This window comes from Paramormyrops kingsleyae, chromosome 4 (genome assembly GCF_048594095.1).
Source record: "Paramormyrops kingsleyae isolate MSU_618 chromosome 4, PKINGS_0.4, whole genome shotgun sequence".
Classification (NCBI taxonomy): Eukaryota; Metazoa; Chordata; class Actinopteri; order Osteoglossiformes; family Mormyridae; genus Paramormyrops; species Paramormyrops kingsleyae.
The window spans coordinates 35263983-35290036 of NC_132800.1; the positions used below are offsets into that span (position 1 = coordinate 35263983).

General features: G+C 48.7%; 1 protein-coding gene across 4 annotated transcripts in view; it reads left to right on the forward strand.

The window, feature by feature from the left end:
• The window catches only part of LOC111845907 (zinc finger protein 521-like), a 79229-nt gene that overhangs the window by 33113 nt on the left and 20062 nt on the right, over nucleotides 1–26054 (forward strand). For 2 of the 4 annotated variants that reach the window (XM_023815618.2, XM_023815617.2), the window contains exons 3-5: nucleotides 1089–4447; nucleotides 4650–4734; nucleotides 20426–20488. In XM_023815618.2, the coding sequence (XP_023671386.1) occupies nucleotides 1089–4447; nucleotides 4650–4734; nucleotides 20426–20488 (3507 nt within the window). The remainder of the gene's footprint in view (nucleotides 1–1088; nucleotides 4448–4649; nucleotides 4735–20425; nucleotides 20489–26054) is intronic. The other 2 variants (XM_023815620.2, XM_023815619.2) reach the window with 1 other exon arrangement.

The window sequence follows — 26054 nt, forward strand, 5'->3', positions numbered from 1 at the left end:
TTCAGAGCACTTGGGTTTCAGGAGGAGGAGGAAGCAGCTCGCAACCTTTTGAACTTGAGGAGAGTGATCTTTGGCTCAGACGTCTAATTACACCGTATCTGTAACCTATGTGCCTTGTAAAATCCTGGGCTGTTAATGATAAAGGTTTCCCTCCCCCTCCACTTGCTTTGATGTGACTGGATCAAAATGGAAGCACATTACAACTCCTCTACATTCCCGCGATGCCACATTCTTCTATTAAGAACACAGACATCAGTGTCGAGTCTGTCCAGGTTTCTGATATTTACTTTATCCGTGGTAGCGAGTTTCATAGCCCATTATGGTATGGAGACTATTTAATCTGGGTTTTATGTTCCGTCATCATGAAAGCCATCTGTAAAATTTATTTTTATTATGTTTCAGAATTCTGTCTACATGGTTTTGTGCAGGAGAGCTGAGTACTTTTGATACATCCTACTGGGCTATTTAAACTGGTCTGTTTTGCAAGTGTATCTGTTGAAGCTGGTAAATTTAGCTTACAATGGAATACATGTTCATTGGGCAGTTTTGGTCATTTAATATTTTTTACCTTTGATTCGTGTAGTGAACATGCATAAAAGTTAGTGTGGAAAATTGCAGAGAATTAATCTTTTGTCCGTAAATGAGTAGCAAACAATAGTTGTAATTTAAAAAATGGAAATGAACTAATTTGCCACACGCAGGGAGCCGATCTCAAGGCCCCCCGCTCGTAGGAGGAGACGTCAAAAAAGCCTGCATTCGGAAGCTCAGTGGGCCAAGTCATTACATGACCACATACAAGGCTAATTATAGTCGGAGTATTTTCATTTTCTTATTTTACATGTTGCTGGAGATTTCCGGCTTTCTCGAAAATGCCTTATTGTGAGGACCTACTCGTGCAGAGCCCACACTGAAAAGCATTCAGCGCAATCATAATGATGCAAATTATGGCCGCAGCCTCTAGTTAATTTTTGAACACCTTTTTTCGTAAATTAAAAAGCCTAATTTCACCTTGTGAATTAATCAAAAGCCATTACGTGCCCGCTTGTCCTTCTGGCAATAACCTTGTGGTCTTTCTCTCGCTTCCGTAGATGGGGCCGATGTAGATGATGACCCATCCTGCTCTTGGCCTGGCTCTTCACCTTCCAGCAAAGACCAGGCATCCCCGGAGCACGGGGACGAGGCCGATTTCGGAGAAGAGGAGGGCCGCGGCGGGCTGCCCTACCCCTGCCAGTTCTGTGACAAGTCGTTCAGTCGCCTCAGCTTCCTGAAGCGCCACGAACAGAGTCACGGCGACCGCCTGCCCTTCAAGTGCACCTTCTGCAGCCGCCTATTCAAGCACAAGCGCAGCCGTGACCGGCACGTCAAGCTGCACACGGGTGACAGGAAGTACCACTGCCGCGAGTGCGGCTCTGCTTTCTCCCGCAGCGACCACCTCAAGATCCACATGAAGACGCACGCTGTAGGCAAGCCGCACAAGTGCACCGTGTGCCGCCGCGCCTTCCAGTCCTCCAGCTCCCTGCACAGCCACATGCAGGTCCACGAGCGGGCCAAGGACAGCGGCCAGGGCCTGTCCGCCGAGGACGACTGGAAAGTGAGGGAGACCCAGAAGTGCAGCCAGTGCGAGGAGGGCTTCAATGCCCCTGAGGACCTGCAGAAGCACATTTCAGAGTGCCACCCGGAGTGCTCGCCAAGTCAAGACAGCAGCGCCCTGCCTTGCATCTACTGCAAGGAGCTTTTCGCCGATGAGGGTGCCCTCCTGGGCCACATCGAGCAGGCCCACACACGTGACAAGAAGAGCCATGCGTGTGCTGTCTGCTCCGAGCGCTTCCGCACGGTCGAGGACCTCTACAGCCACATGGACGTCCACCAGCAGCCCGAGTCAAGTAACCACAGCAACAGCCCCTCGCTGCTCACGGCGGGCTACACCTCCGTGTCCAGCACCACTCCGGACTCCAACCTCTCGGTCGACAGCTCCACCGTGGTGGATGCCGCACCGCCCTTGCCCAAAACCCGGCGGCGGAAACGAGCCGCCCAGCATGCGGCCGGAATGGCCAGGCTGTCCTCCAAGCAATCCAAGGTCACATACAGCTGCGTCCACTGCAACAAGCAGTCGTTTTCCAGCCTGGCCGTGCTGCAAATTCACCTGAAGACTATGCACATGGACAAACCCGAGCAAGCGCACACCTGTCAGTATTGCCTCGAGGTGCTGCCCTCACTCTACAACCTCAATGAGCATCTCAAGCAGGCTCATGGCACCCACGACCCCAACGCTCTGCTCTCTCCTGCCACGCTCCAGTGCAACTTCTGTCCCGAGGTGCTCGTCGACCTCAACGGTCTGCAAGAACACATCCGGTGCCTGCATGGTTTCCCCAGCCCAGTGGCGAAAGAGAGCAATGCCTTCTTCTGTCCTCAGTGCTTCATGGGCTTCCTCACAGAGGCCAGTCTGGAGGAGCACATCCGTCAAACGCACTGCGACGGGGGAAGCCTGCGTTTTGACTCCCCCTTAGCTGGGACCCCTAAGGATCCCATTGTTGAGGTCTACTCATGTTCCTATTGCACCAACTCACCCATATTCAACACCGTCCTGAAGCTGAACAAGCATGTCAAAGAGAACCACAAGAACATCCCCCTAGCACTTAACTATATTAATAATGGCAGGAAGTCCCACTTGACTCTCAGTCCACTGTCCCCCATGTCTGTGGACCAGTCCTCCTTGAAACAAAGTGGGTCCTCATCCCGCTTGAGCAGTGAATTTATCTGCAATCAGTGTGGGGCGAAATACTCTAGTTTGGATTTGTTTCAGACTCACCTGAAGATGCACATGGACACTAGTCTCCCAGAGCTGACTTGTCCACAGTGCAACAAAGAGTTCCCGAATCAGGAGTCCCTGCTGAAACATGTGACCACCCATTTCATGATCACCTCCACTTACTACATCTGTGAAAGCTGTGACAAGCAGTTCACCACGGTGGATGACCTGCAGAAGCACCTGCTCGAGATGCACACTTTTGTGTTCTTCCGCTGCACGCTCTGCCAGGAGGTTTTTGACTCCAAGGTCTCCGTCCAGCTTCATCTGGCTGTCAAGCACAGCAATGAGAAGAAGGTATACCGCTGCACCTCCTGCAGCTGGGACTTCCGACACGAGTCAGATCTGCAGCAGCACGTCAAGCACAACCACCTGGAGAGCCAGGGCAAAGTACACAAGTGCATCTTCTGTCGAGAGGCTTTCGGCACTGAGGTGGAACTGCAGTGCCACATCACCACCCACAGCAAGAAGTACAATTGCATGTTCTGCAGCAAGGCTTTTCACTCCATCGGCCCTCTGGAGAAGCACCTCCGAGAGAAGCACTGCATCTTTGACTCGAAGCCACAGAACTGCGGGGCCAATGGTGCCTCTGTGGGACCCGAGCCCACCCCCAAGGATGATGCAGAACTGCAGGGCATTGTGGCCAACAGCCATGAATCCCACAACAGCCACAACGGCAGTGAGGAGGATATAGACACCTCTGAGCCCATGCATAGCTGTGACATCTGTGGCGCTGCTTACACCATGGACACCCTGCTGGCCAACCACCAGCTGCGCGACCACAATATTCGCCCAGGTGAGAGCGCCATGGTCAAGAGGAAGGCCGAGATGATCAAGGGCAACCACAAGTGCACGGTCTGCTCTAAGACTTTCTTTTCTGAGGGGGGGCTCCGGGAACATACGCAGACCCACCTCGGCCCTGTCAAGCACTACATGTGTCCCATCTGCGGCGAGCGCTTCCCATCCCTCCTCACCCTCACCGAGCACAAGGTCACCCACAGCAAGAGCCTGGACACGGGAAGCTGCCGGATATGCAAGATGCCCCTGCAGAGCGAGGAGGACTTCCTGGAGCACTGCCAGATGCACCCGGACCTGAGGAACTCCCTGACGGGCTTCCGTTGTGTGGTCTGCATGCAGACGGTGACGTCCACCCTGGAGCTCAAGATCCACGGTACCTTCCACATGCAGAAGACTGGCACCGCCATGACTGTACAGCCGGCCGGACGTGCCCTCCAGCTCTCGCAGAAGATCTACAAGTGCGCCTCGTGTCTCAAGGAGTTCCGCTCCAAGCAGGATCTGGTGAAGCTGGACACCAGTGGCCTCCCTTACGGGTTGTGCTCCGCCTGCACAGGGGTGGGGAGTCAAAGCTCCAGCCCGGCTGTGAATGGCAGGAAGCAGCAGCAGCACGAAGCCACCGCCCTGGCTTATGCAGAGAGGCTCAGCCCTGGTGAGGCTAGGGCTAAGACCACCCCTGTCAAGACAAGGTGCTCAAGCTGCAACGTCAAGTTCGAGTCGGAGACGGAGCTTCAGGGCCACATGCTGTCTGTCCACAGGGACGTGGGGGGCGACAACCACGGCGGCCCAACTCGAACACCCCAGGTTTCCCCCATGCCCAGGGCCAGCCCCTCCCAAGTCGAAGAGGTAATCCCACCTTTGGCTACTTAGACCGTTAATGGTCGTAATCACCATTGTGTCAATTTTTGTTTTCCAATACAACAACATAAGTATTATTTGAATTTCTATTGCTGTTCCATAAATGAGGTCTATGTAGCATTATCATTCACTTCTGGCCCTCTGTAAAAATGGTACAATCTCTCCATCTTTAACTTCTGTTCCTCTGCAGAAGAAGACTTACCAGTGCATAAAATGTCAGATGGTCTTCTACAGCGAATGGGACATCCAGGTCCACGTCGCGAACCACATGCTCGGTAAGAGTGGGCCGCGGGTCTTGTTATACGCTCAGTAATGGGTTGAGTAACCCTGGATTGCTTTGCGGTCATGTTCTCAGATTTGCTTCTCTTAATGGGATGAAGGAGAGTCATATGCCGGCTGTTGGGTGCATGTTTATGTATGTTAGACAAGTGCATACATTTATAATTCCGGCCCATTCTGTGCTTGTTCCCAGATATTTTATGCTGAGGAAATTATCTAGCTATACAGAACCCCCTGCCCCAATATGTTGGTGAGACAGAAGGTTATTTACTGTGGAAACTACACTCAGCTCCCTGGCTCAAAGGTACAAAAGCAGACCCTGATCTAAGTTCAGGCTAAATGTGATTGATGGAAAATGAAGCACTTTGATTCTCATGGGGTGAAGATGAGATATAGCAACATTTCACTTTTTGTAAGGCACATTGCGGTCGATTTTTTTCGATATCAGGGCAGGTTCTGCGGGTTAGAACGAACCTGGGTATGAAGGTGCTTCTTAAAGGGCCATGGATACTGAAGGATTACCCTGATTTGCCACCCATGGTCCAAAGTTGGTTCTTGTTACTGTGTGCGTGTGGTCTGGCTTTTCTTTCTTATCTCCAAACTGGATATGCGGTCGATTGATGGTTATCAGCTGTCACTGGACAGCAGTTTCCACGTTAGTACTCACAGTTTCCTAGTATTTTTATATTGTTTTTCAGATAATAAGTAAAACAGAATGTCAAAGCAATGAGTTTTCCCAGCAGGGTGACAGGGAAAGTTATTTTGCTGTTGAATTAGCTTTTAAGTGCAAACTAAAGACTGAAGGCAAAATTTAAGAATGTGGCTAAAGCAGTTTGTTGATCTGAGGGATGCACCATAGAACAGGAATCAAAGCGGTTTCCTCTATCGAGTAAATCTCAGCATTTTGTAATGGGAAAGGCTGTCTAATGCCTCATTGCTCTTGCTATGAGTTTCTCACGAATTTCCCCTCAACATTTTACTGTTCAGCCTTGCTGGCTGTTTTTGATTTTATCCCAAAAAACATGCCTCCTAAACTCAATAATATCATCAGACGTACAGGTCCCCGAAAAATATGATGTTTTCTACTTATGTCCAAAATTATATAGTGTATGAAGAATATTGATAGTTTTTAGATATACAAAGATGTACAGAACATGCCAACCTCGAATGGAGAAGCAGAACAGAAAAATGACACATTAATGGATATAAAGTTATGATGTTTACATGCTGAACAAAACACCATATCTCAAATGGGGAATATTTTACATTTGTGAAAGTCAATGGACCCTAGAAAATAGGATATTTAAAAACACGACACTTAAAATCACTATATAAAAAACACCAATTTTAGCTTTCCAGGTGATTAGCCAGAAACATTGCTGACTGTGTACTACCATGAGTGAGCCGTGGAGAGTGAGGCACTGGTGGTTCCATATCTCCACCATCCAAAGTGGTTTCAAAGGGCACCACTTCCCGGTTTTTGTTTGTGGCTGTGAGATTAATCCATTTGGGTCAAGGGGGGAGTTGACAATAAATACTCCTTGAAAATAAATCCAAGACTTAAACTTGTATTGCTTTCTCCATTTTTTCAGACTTTAAAGGTCAGGAAAGCAGTGAGCATTAGAACCAGTTTTCATTAAAAATAATAAAAATTCTCATACCAGTTAAACAGCAAGAGCAAAAAACCCGCTGGGTGTAAAATGAGCTGATCAGTGCAGCTGAACATGGTGTAATAACGGATGGCAGACCCACGAGAGGCTCCCTTGATGACAATGGGTTAAATCTGGACAGAGGGCTTATTACTGCACAATGGATTTGGATGAAGCCATCCTCATTTGGACAAGCTTTAAGTACTTCTCTTTTTTTCACTGGAAGAGGTGCTTTCCGCCATAATGGCCATCTGTCCAGGAGAGATTAGACGGGGGCCCAGGTCAGCTCTCGTCAGCTGTCATGGTTGTAACCTCGGTAGCGGTACCTGTGTGTCCTCGCGGGCATCGCCGTCCGCTATCCCAGCATGCCGTAGTGCAGGCGGGAAAACGCGCGCGAGAAGGCGAATGGGGACAAGTGGCGGAGGATTCGCCGCCTCTCTCGTCTTGGCCAGAGTTGTTATCGGAAAACCTCCCTCCCCCCGCGCCGGTCACATACGAAGCTTCAAGTCTCAGGAGTCTCCTGCTTGCCAGGGCGGTTTAATACACCAGCGAGACGCCCGGGTGAGGCTGGAATTCAAAGCAGATGCCACTCAGGTGCGGGGCTTCCGCCATATTGAACGCGATGCGCCGCCGGGCTCCGCTGGGCTCAGGGCGGAGACGTGGGCTCACGGATGCTCTATGCGGGCAGCGTGTCGTGAGTGAGCAGCTGTCGGAGCATTTTAACTGCATCTCAGTGCGGGACATTAATACGGGGAAAAAACCCCGCAATACTGCGCTAAGCGAGGGAGACTTTAACAGTTGGTCGCTCTCGTCTGGAGTGTCTGGCAGGGCGCATAGCTATGGCTAACCTTTTATTTATCCCTTTTAGCCACAGGGACATTAAAGCCATTAGCTTCCATTAGCTTTCCTGGTCGCTATTAGTTCTGTCTTTTGTTTATTCCATTACAGTGTTTTCGGTGGTGTTTTGAATACTTTGCAGCCTCCCTAAAAAAGCGTTATACAAGCGTTTTAAAGCTTGCGGGGATCTGCCCTACAGCTTCCCTTAGTATATGTACGAGACAGAAAAGCCTCAATGAATAATTACATCGGTAGCAGTGGTGTTGGGAAACATCGCTGTTTAATAATAATAATAATAATTATTATTATTATTATTATTATCGTGGTCTAGTGTTGTGAAACTAGCGTCCCTTCGTCTCACCTCGCCTCATCGATTCGTAGTCTAACGTCCATTTCATTTAGATATATTTACATAGCTTTCGTGCAATCGTTTTTTTTGCTCAATCCAGTTGAGACAAAGATGTTCCTAATCAAAATTTTCTGGGCATTGTCTGTATATTAAGTCCAATAAACGCTCCTTGACAGATAATGTCACATGAAGCACGAAAAACGTGTTACTCCCTCAAGAACCACGACATCCTTAAAGCTGATTTTCAGCTTTAGTAGTTTATAAACTCCGGTTCAAGTTGAAAATTCTGCAGGTATTTCTATCCCCCCATTCTCACTTAATTGGCTGAGTGTTTCGTTCCGGGGGGTTCCGAACCACAAAAAAAAAAACAAGTGTGTCCCCCTCCCCTCAAGCACAGAGATGACTGTGAGTTGGTCCGAGTCACCTCTACCAGTTGGGCCGGTGACAAGCGCGGTCGCCTGCCAACCCTGCGAGGTTCCCTCCGTGTCGCAGGACGGAGCCCGCAGCCTGCTAGGCCTCGGTCGGAGGGATGCAAATTCGCTGTACAGCTGGTGGCACCGTGGGGGGGCAGCGGCGTGGGCCCTACTGGAGCTGGAACCTGGGCAAGTGTCATGCCTCACCCCTTCCTCTTGTATTCTCTCTCTCCCCTTCCCTCCCTCCCTCCCTCCCTCCCTCCTGCCTCACGATCCATATTACAAAAAAAAACCCAGTCAACCAGCATATAATCTGCTGCCATTGCTAACTGGAGACGCCTGGGCTAGAGGTCCCCAGCAAGTCCCCTGGGGGAGCCTGCACGGCGTGCTAAAGTATGACAGACTAATGATTCCGAAACAAGTGGCAACCCCCTCATACACCCCAAAAGAGAGACCCACCAGTGGCAGTGGCTGAAGCTGGTACCCGGATTAAAGCGAACGACTGCTAACCAGCTCCTACACCGACGCCTGTGCCTCCCTGCAGCTCTGTGACGGACCCTTAGGAGGCTTTCCGTCTGGCTTAGGAGGCCGTGATTGTTTCTTCCCTCATTCTGCACCTACTGATGCTTATATCCAGTAAAGTACAGCCCCTCCTGCCCAGCCGTGCGTGTCATTGGTCATTAGCAATTAGCTCGACCTTAATGCTCATTATATCTCAATTTCTCTAATATACCCAAGGGGCACTTGAATCTCAGAAAGAAATTAACTTAACTCCAGACTTTGGTTTGTGCTTTTTCTTGCGTTTGGTGATGTTTCTGCCTTAATTATGTGCTTGTTTCTTACATAACCCGTCCACTACAGGAGCGGAAGGCTTCTTCGGTGAATCAGAGGATATTTCTTGTCAGAAAAACAATAGAATGCCGTCTTTTTAAAGAAAATGTTCAGATGACTTGTGGGCGGTGAGCGAATACGATGACATTGTTTTGGATGAGTGCTGCATCTCTCACGAGTTTGCACGTCTCCCCGGAAACGGTGAGGAGGCCACCCCCCGATCACCCCGTGCGTTCCCATGTTTTATTCATGCCTCTGCAGGCACACGCATTTCCCGTGTTCCATTGACCCTCCTGAATCTGGATGATAACGCTTGGCTGGCATGCCCCCAGTCCCTCCCCACATCGTCCTGCCGCTACGCGTTATCGGGACGGGGGGGGGTTTATCACGTGACCTGCTGTGTTGCTAAGCAGCCAGACATGTGGAAGCCGCCTCGGTGCAGTGCCTGGGTTCTCTGAGGTCGACCTAGTTTGTCCGCCTCATGACCCGGTACCTGCCGGGCTCATGTGCCGATCGGATCTGTCCAGTTTGCTGTTTGCCCTTTTAGGATGATTTATTTTTTTGGGATGGTTCAGCATCCGCTGCAGGTACCATGGAGCTGGGGGGGCATCGTTTTAAGCTGTTCTTTCTGCGCACTGAGCCATTCCTGCCATAACATTATAAGAATATTATGATCTAATTTGCCCCTTTTTAATGGACTGAGTATAAATGCTGCAGAGAAAATGAATTCTTTGCTTGTGTGTTTTTGAATATAATGATTTGTTAATTTTATTTATAATCACATTCTAATTTCCACTGCTGATACAAAAAAGCAAACAGCACAGTGTAATCTTATTTAAGTAAACTTACTGTTGGACCACAATATTGTGTTCAGTATTGACATACTTAGCAGATGCTGTGGATTGTTTTGATGGAGATGGTATTTAAGTATGGAGCTGTGATGCCTCCCTCCCTAGTCTTTGTTTGTTGATGTCAGGCAGCTAAGTAACAAATGTGGTGGGGTGTATCCCATCCCCCTGTCAGGTGCACTCACAGGGCTGCTGCGGTGCCCAATCGATTGGTCAGATTGACGGCCCTCCTCCTGCCACTGCGGTAACTCGTGGGTTTTTTTTTTTTTTTTTTTTTTGCAAGTGTAATTGTTGCCATTGACCACTGCGGGATTATGTTTTTCTTCTGAGCTGTGTATGCGTGACACTAGTAAAACTCTAGAACTGCGGTGTCCAAGTAGGAAGACCAGTAATGGTAGCATGCAGATGTGGCATGTAGAAAAATAGATTTAATAGAGTTTGGAAACGTGAGGTGTGCCTACCTTGCTTACAAGGATTTTGCTTGTTTTGTTTTATTGTACTCGGGTCAGTAGATTCCATGGCAGTCCAGAAAGTGGACTCAAAGAAATGTTTACAGGTTAATAATAAATAATAATAATAAAACTTAAGAAGAACAATATGTGATTGCTTGTGCAATAACATAATTAGTGTAATCACTGCAGGAGAAAAAATTGCTGATTTACTTTTTTTGTCATGAAGTCGTTTCTTGGTAGAACCCTCACCTCACCCCCCTCTGCTAGGGGTGGCTTCTCTGTCAACCATTTTACGATGTCTCTTGCTTGATCAGTGATGGAATGTTCCGGACCTCTAATCGGTTACAGGTGTGGGGTGGGTGAGTCTCCTGTTTTGGCTGCTTTGACAGAGTGTATTTGGGATTGAAACTCAATAACGGAGTGCCAGGGACACTGTGGTGATCTGACTAGCACTTCTAAGCAAGACGCATACAAGAAGTGCGTGTTGCAGCCATTTCAGTTGATCCGAAGGTGTTTAGCCTCCAGGCTTTTATATTTTAAAGTCCCAGCATGTGGGATGAGACGAGACCGTGTCACTTCGGCAAACATTAATCTCCCTGGGAGTTTGTGAATAAATGTTTTATTCATCTGGATGAAAATGGTTTTCTCTTAAGTAATATTAATGGAAGTGTTGGGGGAGGGGTGGACCTTTTTTAATGTCTGGCTTGCGAGGCAATAAAAGTCTTTCTACTTATGTAATTAGAGCTGATCTATGCAAATTCTTGATTAAAGTCCTAATTGCTTAATTGTATTTATGTGGAAACATCTGAGTGTATTTCTGCATTTCACTGCTGTGGAAATGGAGTGTTGGCAGTAAAAATTGTGTAAAAAAAAATCTTGTGAAATGACGATCTTTTGCCTGAAAAACGTGATCTCTCACGCCTTGACTATGTGTGCCAGAGTGAGACTGGCCTTCAGATCCCCCCTGGTCTTCAGCTGAAATGAGATGATAAGGCCTTTCAGTCGTCCTCCAGCTGTGTGCCGTGATGTTAATCCGATCGACTTCAATAATGAGAAAAGGACCAAAGAATCACAATATATGATGTGCAAAAGTGACTGAATTTGAGCCACAAGTGATGGTGTTGGGGAGGGACTTCTTAAAGGAAAAACAGTAAAACAATTTGACATTTTCTACAGCAAAACAAACAAACTTAAATATGCTGAAATGTTTTTAAATTCCATCATGTTTTCGCTTTTTGGCCAGGTAATCCACAAATGATGTTTTCTTCAGTTGAACATGTCTGCTATTCCCCCTAGCCCATCTACTTTGGGAAAGGTGCTTAAACCATAATGATTATCATCAAGAAATATTAATGTGTCCAGCATTTCCAACCTAAAAGCTCATTACGGCCCAAGTTGTGGCTCATCAGTCAGGCAAGGGTCGTGCCAAACGGGCTTCTGGCCGGGCAGTCTCCTGCTGCCTGTGGGTCCTCGCAGGGCCAAGCCAGGGTCACTCCTGCTGGTGCCCCGCCTCCACACCGGGCACTCCTGCAATGGCTGCCCTCCTCCCCAGCCCCCTGCTGGCAGGAGGCTGCTGCCTTCTGGAATCACAGAACCTGTGGCACTGACACGGGGCCAAGGGGGGTGGCTATGTATGCCTGTGTGTCTGTGTGTGTGCGTTTGTGTGTCTATGTCTGTGCGCACGTACACAGGCCTGTCAGTGTATACACATGTGGGAATGCTTCAGGATATTTTTAAAAATATTAATTTATAAGCATTCTTATGAATTTACATTATGGATTTGTATTATATTTGTAATATACTGGTAATTTTGTAATTAAAATATTGTTAAAAGCATCTTAAGCTTATAACAAGGTGAAATTTCACATATTAAAATTGGGTAACACTTCTTTTTTTTTGTAATTATTTTCTGATCTAACTTAATTTTTATTGCACATTCTCAAATAATCCTTCATAAAATTGGGCCATTGGATTACCTCTTATAAAGGAAAGGTGCATCAGTGAATATTGTTGATGCTACAGAGTTTCTTATTACTATATTGTGTGTGATAATACTGCTGCAATGTGTGTGTCGGGCTGTTGGGTCTGTAAGCTATCGCAGGGAAGTCACAGTTTCCTCTGGGCCGGCGTTTGTCCGACGGCCTCAACTTCCTCGGCACCCGGACAGCATGTCCATGACCTGTGACCGGCGGCGTGTCGGTCGGCACTTTCCGGAAAAGTCCCCCGGCGCCACGTTTCACAGCTGCGTGTAAACTGCACTGATTTGCAGTCGGCCATGTAAGCTTTTCAGATCAGTGAGCGGCCTGGTTCACTTTCCATGCAGATGGCACATGCCAGTGTTAATTATTAACAAATTAAAGTGTGTTTTAAGATATTAATCTCAGGGAGGAGCAGCTTAAAAGTCTCAATCTGTGCCTCGTGAGTGTTTGTTCATCGTTCTCGTGCGATGTGACGTGGCAGGGGAGCTCAGATCCTTGCTGTTTTTCACATTCCTCTTTACTGGTGTTATGTCATCGCATTCCTTCTGTCTTACTCAGTTTATTTTACTTTGGATTGAGAAAATCTTCCAGAAAGCCTCTTTCCCTCTTTTTTTTTTTTTGGCCTCTGTTGGTTTGGAGGGCGAGTGCCGTTCGCACTGAACAGCACGGGAGCGTGTGGGGGTGGCGTGCAGGCAGGGGGGGCATGGGTGGGTGGGTTGGCCCGGGAAGTTCACAGGGGGGGTCCTCAGCTGGGGAACAGATGTGGGGAGGCGGGGGCTGGGGGGGGGGGGTGACTGGGCCTGTGCAGCTTGTCGGGGGACTCAGGGAGCCACGCTCCGGAAGTTTCCCTGTGCCTGTCCTCTGATACACAAATAAACAGCGAGCAAATAAGCAAACGCACACATGGGCTCACATGGGTGTTTCCCCGTAACGCGCATGGAGGTTCGCTACTGGTCGGTCCCTATAGGAGGACGGCCGGCTGGGTGGGTGGGTGCACGGCTGCATGGTTTTTCAGTGCCCCCCCACCCCTCCCTGTGTGTCTTTCAGGCAGCTCCTAGTGGAGGCTGCGGTATGAACCCCCCCGCCGCCTTCATCAGCATTCCAGCCATGAGAGTAATTAAAGCAGGAACGAGTTGGGCTCCAAGCGGAGGAGGTACCTCTGATATCGCGGGCTGGATGATGAATGCACCGCATCACAGGAGATCTCCAGGGGTGGGGGGAGATTTTTCTGATTTCTATGCTTTTTTTTCCCCCCCCCGTCGCCTGTGCCCCTCTATTCTCATTTAGGCCTATGCCAAACCGGCTTTCTGTGGCCCCCGTGTCTCCGAAGCCCCCCTGGATAGGGGTGTGTGCCATGGCGGGTCCACACTAGTAGCAGGTGGAGCGTTTCTGATACTCAGTCTCCCTCAGGTTGGGACATGCCGCTTCTCGCCGTCATCCTTCGCAGGCGATGCTGAAATCACTTCCTGTGTCATGACCCAGGATTACTGGCAGGCTTCTGCCTGGAATTCTCCTGCTGTCTTTCGGCTCGGCTCCGGGGGTGACAGTGGCCCGACTAGAGCCCGGAAGCTATGTGTCCGTCCTGGAGAGTCGGGATTACATGGCATGTTTACCTTACATGGTCCGTGTTTATGACACCAGATGGCCTGATGGCACTAGAGTAATCCTCTTTATGATTTCTTTGGGATTTGTTTGCTCGTGTGGGTATTTTCCAGAAAACCAGCGGGTGATTAGTCACGTTAGTCGACTGCGTTTCGGTGCGGTGTGGTCTCTTTAAATTTGTCCATCCCCAAGCTTGGCCCTGGCCTGCAGCCCTTTCATGGGAGTGATGCTTGTCACTATGTCACAGGTAAAATCTCGTTCCTGATCCCTAACAAACCCATTATCTCAGCACTAATGGTTCCAGTCGTGGAAAAACCAGGTAGATGATAGATCTTATGTAGGACTTCTTGACACCTTGTAATAATCCCCCCCCCTTCATTATCAAAATATCAGTAGATTACAAATATGAAATATATTTCCTTTTTTGTGCAGGCTTCTTTTTTCTTTAAAACTCTTTGAAAACTAAACCCAACTCAGGATGACCTTAAGCACAATGTCATCTCTCTCATTCATGTCATCTGAGGCCAGAACGCTTCTTAGAGTGTTTACAATTCCCAGAAGAAACATCTCATCAATTCATAGAGGGTCCGTAAAAGAAACATTGATTTTTTTTTTCTTTCCCTCCTTCTCTCTTGTTACTTTGGCCAAATTACTGGAACACGATGCTGCACTTTGGAGCCTTTAGAGAGATGAGAGAGGGAGCGAGAGAGAGAGAGAGAGACACTTTCAGGGAGATGAAATCCCTCTAGACCCATGTGACGTCACTGTAAGACTGAGCCCAGGGAAGGCATGTTTTAACAGACTGTTAAATAAGATGTTAAGTAAGGCTTAGTTTTAGAACTGAAAACTAGACCAGAAGATCGTGTGTTCAGTACCCTGGGGGTGGGGCAGTGGTGGTGGCACCCTTATGATGTTCAGAAGGTGCTTAATATGAGAATTGTCAGGTTCTGTCTAGCTTTATGTGTCATTTATTACAGACTAAGCAGCCATAATGCCATCAAACCTAAAACGGGCTGTTTTGTTTTGCAAGTGGGGGCCATCTCAGATGTAGTGAGGGAAATGGCTCTTTAACAAAGTGTCTATGCAGGTCTGAGCTTAGGTGACGGCATCTCGTGCCATGTTTTGTCAGATCCGTGGTCCATGGTTGGGGTTCGAGCATCTCGTCAATCCTGCGGCGACGATGCCTAAGAGCCAATCCTCGGTTTCCCTAAGCCCCACGATCTGGAGACGCGAGCCAGCGTCCCGGTTTCTGCGTGGGCGGGGCCTCCCGCCTTTCCAGCGTCCTCCCAGCCACCGTCCGGCTGCTGTATTGCAGCTGGCTCACCTTGTCTCGCCGCCTCCGGAACGATTAAAGGGAAAAACGAAATGCATCTGACCGCCCTGTGCCCCTGCCGGGTTGGGCTCGCATGCGACCGGGAGGCAGCCCCGCCGTCCCAAATATGGGCTGCGGACCCGGGCACGGAGCGCACCTTTCCCGTCCCGCGGGGGAGGCACCAGATGGAGAGATTTGATTAACCGGGCAGCCTGCTACCAAATGTTCGGCGGGACACACGCGAGCGCACACACACGCACACGCGCGGCAGTGACACGGGGAGCGGGGCTCTGAAATGGCGGCCCGTGAGGGAGCAGGCGCCGAGGTGCCGTAAAGCAGACGGCCGCCTGAGCACCAGCTGGGGCTTTCGGGATCCGGCGGTCCCCAGAGCAGACGCTCAACGCCGGAGACGGCTCCGCTCCGCCATATGTGGAACTCTTCTATCCTCCGCCTCGTTTCCCGGGGGAGCGGGGCCGCTGGGACGCGTGCAGGCAGGTGAATTGCTCTTAAAGCAGGGCACTTAATCACTGGGTTAACGCAGGAAGCCTGGGGAGAGGAAATGGAGCTGCAGAGAGACCGGCTCAGACTGCCGGAGCCCTGGAGCTCGTTTCTGTTCCTGGGGGGAAAAAAAACTGGACTGTGTGCCACCAGCCCTTAGTCCACAACCTTCATCAGGAAGCACTGGAAATCCTTGGAATGCTCCGTGTACGTTATCATCTTTCTGCAGTCTTTCCCCCCCCCCCCCCCCCCGTGATACTGCTCAGATGTAACATCCCCGGTCTGACGGCAGTGTTTGTTTCCAGCCCTACTTTAAGTACCTTCCCTGTCCTCTTTGATTATCAGTGAGGATATGCTCTCCCTGGCTGATAAAAATGTCACGTTCTGAGCAGAGTCTCATCCCCCCCCCACGGCTCTCTGCACGTCAGCCCGTCATTGTGTTCCGGCTTTGGTGCCTTCTGGGGGAGCGGGTCAGACTTCCCATTTGTGTGCCTGCCATTTCCCTGGCTGCTGGCAAAATATTTGGACGTTTAGGGCAGGCGTGCTTTAAGGTTAAATGAAGGCTCCCCTGTCCCTTTCCAGTTTATCGAGTGGCTGATTTGCGTCGTGTTACATAGCTTTTCATGGTGACATCGCTGGCGTGGTAAAGGGGCCACTCTCCCCCCCCCCCACTGCCCTTCAAGGTGCTTCATAGATCATTAGGATTAATGGCTGGAAGGAGGTGTTGTGATGGGCGCAGATTGGGGGAGTGGAACCACAAACAGCAGGGTGTGTCCAGTCTCCCTGCCTTGCTGAGGGAGGGTCAAATCCTCAAGGTTAATGGGGGGGGCATCAGTGGCACCGAGTCTGACTCTGATCTCCATTCTTATTTTGTGAGCTTTCAGCCACTAGAGGTTCCAGAGGGTTTTCCTGATCCTGCGGCAGGACAATGTGACGTCATTGCATGCGTCAGTGTTCGGCGTGGCCGTCTCCGCATGCTTCATGGATCCCAGTTACTCGAGCACACTGATCCCCCTTTTGGAGGGTGGCGGCTCAGCTTGAGATGCCGAATGACATTCCCAGGTACGGTCTGTACACGGGGTGGCCCGGTGACACAGTGGTTGGCACCGATTCCTCAAATCTCTAGGTCCAGGGTTTGAGTCTCCTTCATGGCTCCATGTGTGGAGTTTGCATGTCCTCCCCGTGTCGTCGTGGGGTTTCCTCCAGGTATTCCGGTTTCCCCTCATAGTCCAAAAACATGCTATCCCAAATTGTGCATAGGTGTGAATGTGTGTCTGAATGGCGAGTGTGCCCTGTGATGGCTTGGTGCCCCATCCTGGGTTATTCCCTGCCTTAAGCCCATAGGCTCCGATTCATTTACCCTGCTGCTCTGATAACGCCAATCTGACCTGACGCAGTGTCTCTCTGGTGCAAGAGGCACCGCCCAGGCTAAGTGCTTGTTTTGAACCTGGTTTATCACTATGGTGCTTCAGAGTGGTATGGGGAGACAGGGGCAGCTGTCCCTGGAGGCTGAGCCACTGACAGCCCCCCCCCCCCCCAGGGAGGGACCCGCAGGGCTGGCTCATTCGTCAGCACTTCTAGCTCCGCTGGGAGGGCATTACCTTGCCCCAGCACTCTCCTGGCTTCCTGGGAGAGCTGAAAGACTTGACTTCCACCGCCTCTGTGCTAGTAGGTGAAGACGGCAATTGAGTCAGGGCTATGGGCGACCAGAACTGTACATGGTCCAACATCGTTTGAGACACGCTGTCTTTTGCCTCCTTACCCGCATCATTTCGCTTGTCTTTTCATTCACCTACAAACCAGCTGATGGCAGAGCTGTTCACAGGGCGACAGATGAGAGTGGTGTACTCGAGGAGATGTTTTTGAAGCCTGACCGTCACATGTCACATATAAGTCACAGGTAAATGAAAGAATGGTTTAATCAGCACATGCTGTGCTTTGGAGAGTGGGTACTGAATTGTGTGCGTTTGCTGTTTGTTTTCATCTGCCCTTCTCTTGTGGGCTTTTGTTTCTATTTCACATTTCATGTTTTGGTCTGTACAGTCTGTGGAGTCGTCGTTTTGCTCTGATGGATCCGTCAACATCTGGCTTGTTTCTGAGATGTCGTCGATGAGGCTTTGAATTACGAGAGTGGCCCCCTTGCTAGCACCATTGGGGGGGAGAGGGTCCCTGTCAGATGATCAGACAATCACTTGTTGGGTCCTCGCTAACGTTTCTTGCTGGACTTGTCCCGTTTTCCTCACACCAAAGTGTGGTGTGATACTCTAATGTGTAACCCTCTCCTGCTGTATACACTCACCTAAAGGATTATTAGGAACACCATACTAATACGGTGTTTGACCCCCTTTCGCCTTCAGAACTGCCTTAATTCTACGTGGCATTGATTCAACAAGGTGCTGAAAGCATTCTTTAGAAAAGTTGGCCCATATTGATAGGATAGCCTCTTGCAGTTGATGGAGATTTGTGGGATGCACATCCAGGGCACGAAGCTCCCGTTCCACCACATCCCAAAGATGCTCTATTGGGTTGAGATCTGGTGACTGTGGGGCCATTTTAGTACAGTGAACTCATTGTCATGTTCAAGAAACCAATTTGAAATGATTCGAGCTTTGTGACATGGTGCATTATCCTGCTGGAAGTAGCCATCAGAGGATGGGTACATGGTGATCATAAAGGGATGGACATGGTCAGAAACAATGCTCAGGTAGGCCGTGGCATTTAAACGATGCCCAATTGGCACTAAGGGGCCTAAAGTGTGCCAAGAAAATATCCCCCACACCATTACACCACCACCACCAGCCTGCACAGTGGTAACAACACATGATGGATCTATGTTCTCATTCTGTTTACGCCAAATTCTGACTCTACCATTTGAATGTCTCAACAGAAATCGAGACTCATCAGACCAGGCAACATTTTTCCAGTCTTCAACTGTCCAATTTTGGTGAGCTCATGCAAATTGTAGCCTCTTTTTCCTATTTGTAGTGGAGATGAGTGGTACCCGGTGGGGTCTTCTTCTGTTGTAGCCCATCCGCCTCAAGGTTGTGCGTGTTGTGGCTTCACAAATGCTTTGCTGCATACCTCGGTTGTAACGAGTGTTTATTTCAGTCAAAGTTGCTCTTCTATCAGCTTGAATCAGTCGGCCCATTCTCCTCTGACCTCTAGCATCAACAAGGCATTTTCGCCCACAGGACTGCCGCATACTGGATGTTTTTCCCTTTGCACACCATTCTTTGTAAACCCTAGAAATGGATGTGTGTGAAAATCCCAGTAACTGAGCAGATTGTGAAATACTCAGACCGGCCCGTCTGGCACCAACAACCATGCCACGCTCAAACTTGCTTAAATCACCTTTCTTTCCCATTCTGACATTCAGTTTGGAGTTCAGGAGATTGTCTTGACCAGGACCACACCCCTAAATGCATTGAAGCAACTGCCATGTGATTGGTTGATTAGATAATTGCATTAATGAGAAATTGAACAGGTGTTCCTAATAATCCTTTAGGTGAGTGTATACATCCAAATGCCTAGTGTGTTTATAACAGGGTCACACCAGGGCCATGTGCAGGACGCCATTTCCTTGAAGTTTGCGGATTTAATCCCTCTTACGTGATGTCCATCCAGATGCATCAAATTTTAAGATTTTCCTTGGGATCAAGGTGCATTACAAGTACTGCAATTTGACATCGGGGTCCATTGACCCTAACAGGATCAGGACTTTGTGTGTGTGTGCCTAAGGGGTAGTGTTCTGTACAGTTTTGCTTCCGTAATGTGATATATAACACCAAAATAATAGACTCAAGGATGTGGCTAGCAGACGACAACCTGGGTTTCAGCAGTTAGTTCTGTAGGCTGTGGTCATGCGTGGGCGCTGCAATCTGGGTCACAGGGGGTTCCGTTTCGGTATCCGTCTTTCCTGGCCCGACTCCCACGGAAAGCCCCTTGCTTCCCCGCAGTAACTCCGGACCGCCTTAGTGCCCCCTCCCGGCTGCTATTGTGGAATGGAGGCTCTCGGCTGATAGGATCCCCTTTTGGCTTTGCTGAGATTCCTATATCCAGAACAAAGAAAAAAGTGAGGGACCATTGGGCTCCTTGCAGAGTTCCCCAGAACCAGGCAGGATGCCTGGTTCCTAGATACTGCAGCAGACATGTCCCACCCACCCATCCGCCGTTTTTGTTGAGTGACGGGAGATGCTTCCAGACTTGCAGTGGGCGGGGCTATCCTGCGCTGTCACTCATTGATGGCTCAGCTAACTCCAGTTGGGTTAAAGCTACCATTGGAATAAGGCAGGTGGTAACTGGCGGCTTAATGTTGAAGCTTAATGAACAGAAATGGGGATTTATAGTTATATGATGACACATTTATGCAGAATACGGTATCCTTCATAACATGCGGAACTAAGAAAGACGTGCCTTATGGTTTCGGCCGGCCAACGGTGATTGTTTCAGGAAAATGAGCCCCCCCCCACCCCATACGTGGCTCACGGTGCCGCCTCACACATCCCTCCTGGATGAGTGCGGTTTCTGTAATGAGGTCCCCTATCCGAACGGAGGAGCTAATTCTGATGTAGCCGAGGTAATGAAGTCCCCTCCCCCGGCGTGAGCGGCGGCTTGGAGTGGCAAGGGGGGCAGTAATGAAATGGTGCCTCTCACGGGCACATGTACGCGAGACGCGCAGTGCCACGACGCAAAAGGTCGCCTCGTTGTTCACGCGGATATATGCGACGCGTTGCATGGCCTGCGCCAAGTGCAATTACGCTAACGACGCATGCCCCCCACCCCCCCGCGGCTGCCGGCCCCGCGCGCCCCTGCCGACGGAGTCGGCCTGCACGGCGGGAGTCTCCTTTTCTATTAAGAAAACCTCCAGATACCTGATGATGAATTCTCCCCCGCCAAATGTTCTTCTTTCATCGGCAGGCTGGAGCGCTCCTGAAATGAACCCAGAGAGCCGTGTGACACGTCGGGGGGGCAGGGGCTTAGGTGAGTCTGCCCGCGTCAGGCATGGTAATCAATTAATGAGAATGGCTGTGGGTACGAGCCTGGCTTGGGACTGAGGCTGGCTGCAGACTGCTGATGAAGGGGCGGGACCAAAGTGCAGTTACACAGCTGAAGCTACCAGTCGCATTGTGACGTCCTTCCATTTGCTCGACGGCGCTGTTCTGTCGTCTCGCTGCTAATTCAGTACGCATAGAAGATCGTTTCTCCATTTTCACTCTCTCTCGTGATGGGTTTAGCGGGTCCCCGCGGGCGCTGGCGGGGCGCTGGGGAAGAGTGGTACGACGGCCGTGTCTGTAATGGGTCGCCGCAGGCGAGGCAGCTAAGGCGCCGGTGGCCCACTTTGATCTGCCCTACTGAGTGGCGTCGCACGTCCCCGTCGGCCACCCATATGTGCAGCGTGCCCGCGTGCCTATTCGCCTGTGCACGTCATTTAACACGCTGGGGGCGAGTGCAAAGCCTTACTCTGGGTTTCTTCTGCTTTTCAGTTAAACATGCATCCTCCCTTAATCTTAAAGTGTTTGCCTGTTTTGCCGTAGATTCCTTTACGAAATGAATTGCTCCTTATAATATGTCTAAAATGATACAAAAGAGAATTCTGTAACAGTGCCGTGGTTGTATAGTTACTGAGTAAACTTGTATGGTAACGTCCTGGCATGCAGTAATTATGAAACACTGCTGCAGCCTTTAGGACTGGCTTATCGATCAGAGTGACTTTCTGTAGGGTTTCCAGATAAATCCGCCTCACGGAGCCGTCGCTAAGTGGGGACCTGGCTCATGTCCCACATTCCCGGTCACATCCACTAGGACATGAGGTGCTGTGCGATATCAGTCTTATGTAGAATTTTTTTGAACAACGAAGATTCCATCACAGTTTAAATTGCCCTCACAGGACCATATATTTTGGCCATTCAGAGTCATGCAGGGGTGTAAGGTGGGGCCGGGTTCAAGGTTGGACCTGAGGTTTCACTATGAGTCAGCTTTGGGGAGGATGTCTCCTTTTGGGTGGTCTTATACTACATAACACTTCTTTGTGGAGCTGTTGTTAACTATAACACATGTTACAATGTTCTATTATAAATATTCATGGCACTATTTTTTAGTTGGGAACTTTGTGTTTTGGAGCTCTTACACAATTTGATGCGGGGTTTTGAGGTCACAGGAGCTGTGTAATGCTCCTGCAGCCTAGCCGGGACGATATGTCTGTCTGCGTTGTGTTTGTCATTTCTGTGGTGCAGCGTCATGCCTGCTTTTAGCCCCAGGGCCCCCGGGATTAGGGCTGCCCTCGGTGTGGAACTCCAGACGTGCTTCTGCCGGCCCTGCATTTTTGATTAGGACCTCTGTGGCGCCCCTGCACGTTGGAGCCACTGTTAGCTTCTATTAGAAGGCTAGTCCCGGTCTCCCCGACTAGCTTGTTCACTGCCTCCCCCAGCACCTCCTCATCACTCCACATCCCCACTACATACCTCCTTCCCTTGCTGTAAGCACCCCAACCCAACCCAGCCTCCTCCATGTCAATAGGGGAACTAAAATAAAAATCAGGCTTGATGTTTGATGACTCATTTTGCATTCTGTGTGGGTGTGTGTGTGTGTGTGCATTAGGCTTGTCACAATACTCAATGACTTAAGGCACAATATATGGACATGACCATGATCATTTTCTCTGACCTCAATATTGACAAATTGTGTTTACATACATATTTGTTTATATAAGAATGAATGCTAGTCATGTTGCTTCTTCCCTCTTGTCTGCTCTGTGTCACAGAATGCTCCTTCACACACAGGGGCAGGACTGGACATGTTGCCCAGGCTAACCTGGCATTTGCTAGGGGCTCTGGACCACTAGGGGTGCACTGGGATGGTTGTAATAGTGTTGCACAATTGCATTGCATTGCCATCTTGGTGCATCGTCAGTCACTGCAAGCCCATAATTGGAAGCTGGTCTATTACTTAGTGAGACCAATCATTTTCAGTACACTTCACACTGTGACACAAAATAATATTATATAAAAACAATGTAAATAAAACTAAATAAAAGCAGACAATATAAAGCGAAAACAAATGTTACTGGATGTGACGCATACACATTAAAAGCCACATGGCTGGTAGCTTCCTGCTGCCCATTACGAGGATATTGGTAATTGTCTGGTTTTTCAAATGTCGTGGGTAACACTGAAGCAAATGAAAATAACTAAATGTCTGGAGGCTTAATTTCTTTATTTTATTTTTGACTGGGTACAAGAACTGCAGAAGTAAAGTGTGGATGAAATATTTCAGTGTATTTATAGGTACACAAGTATAATCTCATTCTTTTTAATCATCCTATTATATTGTTTGTCATTATTTTTTTCATTATGTCACAGTAAAGTTAAGCAATTATGTTGATCTGGGTTGTGTTAGCATTACAGTGCTGTGCCACTTGTCATTTTTATGACAGCAAATCTGGTATGACTACACAGAAGTGAATGTGTTTTAAAGGTAAATTGTTACTCATATCTAACTTACAGCCAATACTGTATGTTGTTGCTTTGCATTTTTTGTTAACAGAGGACCTAACAAATGACAAGTTCACAGCCCTGTATCAGATATGTGCAGTTTTTGGTTGTGTGATTTTATTTCAGTTTAGGATATTTACTTTTTTTGACATTCAAATTCCAATAAATTAAAAAAGTTCAGTGTTCTATGAAGGGGTGTACTCATCCTGTTTGCATCAGTGGCATTAAATCGTCTTAAAATGACAAAAAAATAATTTACTGGAATTATTTCTAGGACAGTGTATCGTGCAACAAAAGTCATGCCAGGCCTAGTGTGCATGTGTGTGTATTCCCCTGACCTGTCTTCTGTCATAAAATCAGGCTTGTGACTACTCTGAGCTGCGCCCCCCCCCTCCCCAGCAGACAACCATGTGACCCCAGTCTGAGCCTCCCAGCGTCTCACATAACTCACTCTCTGCCTGCCTCTTTCTACGCACCACCAAACAACAATAGGAACCATAGCAGTGTCGTTTCCTTTCTGCTAGAGAACAGACCGTGAAATTAACCGCAGAACAGGGCATGTAATTGTGATGTAATTTTGATTTTCAATATGTGTTATCAACGGCTAACAGCGTCAGCTGCCTTTGTTTGGGGGACTTTCTCTTCTTGATTACTCTGTGGACCAGAGTATCAAGATCACAAGCATCTTCTTCTACACTCTGTAAAACCACACTTGTGCTTTTCCAGAACATAATTATTTTAAATAGGTTTGAAATTGCTCCACTGTGGTGTGTCATCCGGGTAAATTCATTGGTTAGCTGCCTTGTAGCCTGTCTGGTGGTGTACAGGAGGACTCTGTTGGAGCTCCATCAAGCCCTGAAGGTCTGGATCAGGCTGTTCTACAGATCGATACATCTGCCCATAACAGCTTTTGTCCTCCTGGGGACCTTGGACAGATACTGTGCTATGTGGCACTAGGGTTTTGTTAGCAGGTTAGCTTTGCCATGGCCAGTCTGGTCATTCTTTCTGCTGGTAAGGAAATAGCTAAGGTATTAATAGGACATAAGATCATGTGTTTTTTTTTTATCAATATGGTGAACATTACTCAATCATCTTTGCATATCCACGTTTAAATGAAGGTGGAGAAATGGGCTTTGATCCTCTTTATTCTTGACGTGGAGTTTCACATTTGCTGATAATTCCAAAGTGGTGACCCTTGCATACAGAGGATCTCTCATCTGTGGGGGAATATATAACAGTCTATCCAGACACTACACCCTGACCTTATAAGGAACTGTTCTGGGTGATACAAAATCTGTCCAAAGAGAGCAGATTAAGAGTAGGTGGCATCTCATCCACAGTGGTCCTTTGGCAACTCCTTTGCTTATGAACATCCTAATTATCTTAAGGCCTTCCCAACAGCTAATGGTAAATTTCAGTGCTGGCATGTGGTTCCTTGCGAGCGAATAATCTCTGGAATGAACACAGTGCTGCTGTTGCTGTGGGGAGTACATGCAGGTCAACGGGGGTTTTTTAACTCCCATTAGGTACTGACTTTAATTTTCCCCATTACCTGTTATACTTGATAATTATGCCAGGAGAGTGGTTAAATAAAATCCAGAGTTCCCTCTGCTGTGTTTAATCCCCAAACCGAATCTCCTGGGTATCTTTTTGGCTGGATTCACTGCACTAGAATTAGGTACATTTAGTACCTGTAGGTAAAGCTTAAACTAATACAAACATGGAACCATATGAATGTTAACTATTAATAATGCATAATTTTATCGTGGTGCATTTGAGCTGTCTAAAGCTGTAATATTAAAATTCAACCAACATAATAGTAGTAAATCTACAATTATTATTTAGCACGTGTTTCTTTGGTTGGTTACTGCTCACTTTCCAGTGTTTTCCAGAGTTTTTGCAGGTTTAATTCTGTGGGATTTGGCTCCCCTAAGCTGTAAACTGCACTTTCCTTAGAGACGTTTACTTTGCACAGAGGTAGCCCTGTCATGTCGAGCTGTTCTTGCCTGTGTTATCCACACCCACTTCCCAGGGAGCCAAAAAATCAGAATCCCTGGTTGTAAAACTGTGTTCCTCTATACCCTTTGCTGTAGTTCGCTAGGGTTTGGACTGATGTGACCGCAGCAGAGCCAAACAGAGTGGTGGTGCCCTGTGGTCTGATCTCTGTCCCGGTTTATTATATAACAGTCTATGAATATAATATCATACTTGAGTATCATACTCTCTGGGATTCTCAGTGTGTACGAACGCGCTCGTGCTGTGAGTATCGCTGACGTCTTTACAAGGTGACAGAAACATCCTGCTGCCTGATACTCTGGTGAAGCTGCGCGTCCCGGAGCAGCCTTTACTGTGTGCGTCACCTTCCCCGAAACTGCACCTCTGTCAGCAAATGGAAAAATAAGGCAATGTCTTGGATTTTTCTCAGACGGGGCTTGTTTAAGTGTCTGTAGCTGGGAAACGGTTAGCTGAAAGGACAGTGGGGCTGGGAGGGAGGAAATGACATGCTCTCTTCAGGGGGATGACAGGGGCTAGGGGGCGATATTCCCAGGGGGCCTGTAACTGGACAGGAACTAAGGCATCATAGGCCTGTGCTCCAGAGACCAGCTGATTGGACAGTCCGGCTGGATCCGGAAGTGAACTCGCCGGTGACGGCATTGGATTTCCTGGGGGGGCAGTCCCCACCCCTATTATAACAGATCAGCCTTCTCTCGTACCCGTGCCGAGCAGAGGCGGCCAGATCTGCTGTGCAGGATCAGATTTGCGTGCTCTACGGGAAGGCAGCATGTGGGCATAGCTTTGGACACACGAATCTCCGCCAGGGTGACTGCATGCACTGCCCCCTGGAGGAGTGGGGGTGCAGGACTTGCAAAATTTCTAAATCCCTGCTAGCCCTTCGGTCAGGCATTCTTCATATTTTTTTTTGCCTGAAAGCAGAAACAAATTCAACATGGAGACATATTGTAAAGGCCATTCTTATCGTTTTTAAGTAATCGCCATTATATAGGTCAGAGGCAACATTAACTAGGCAACTAGGCACCAGCAGTGAACTTGGGACG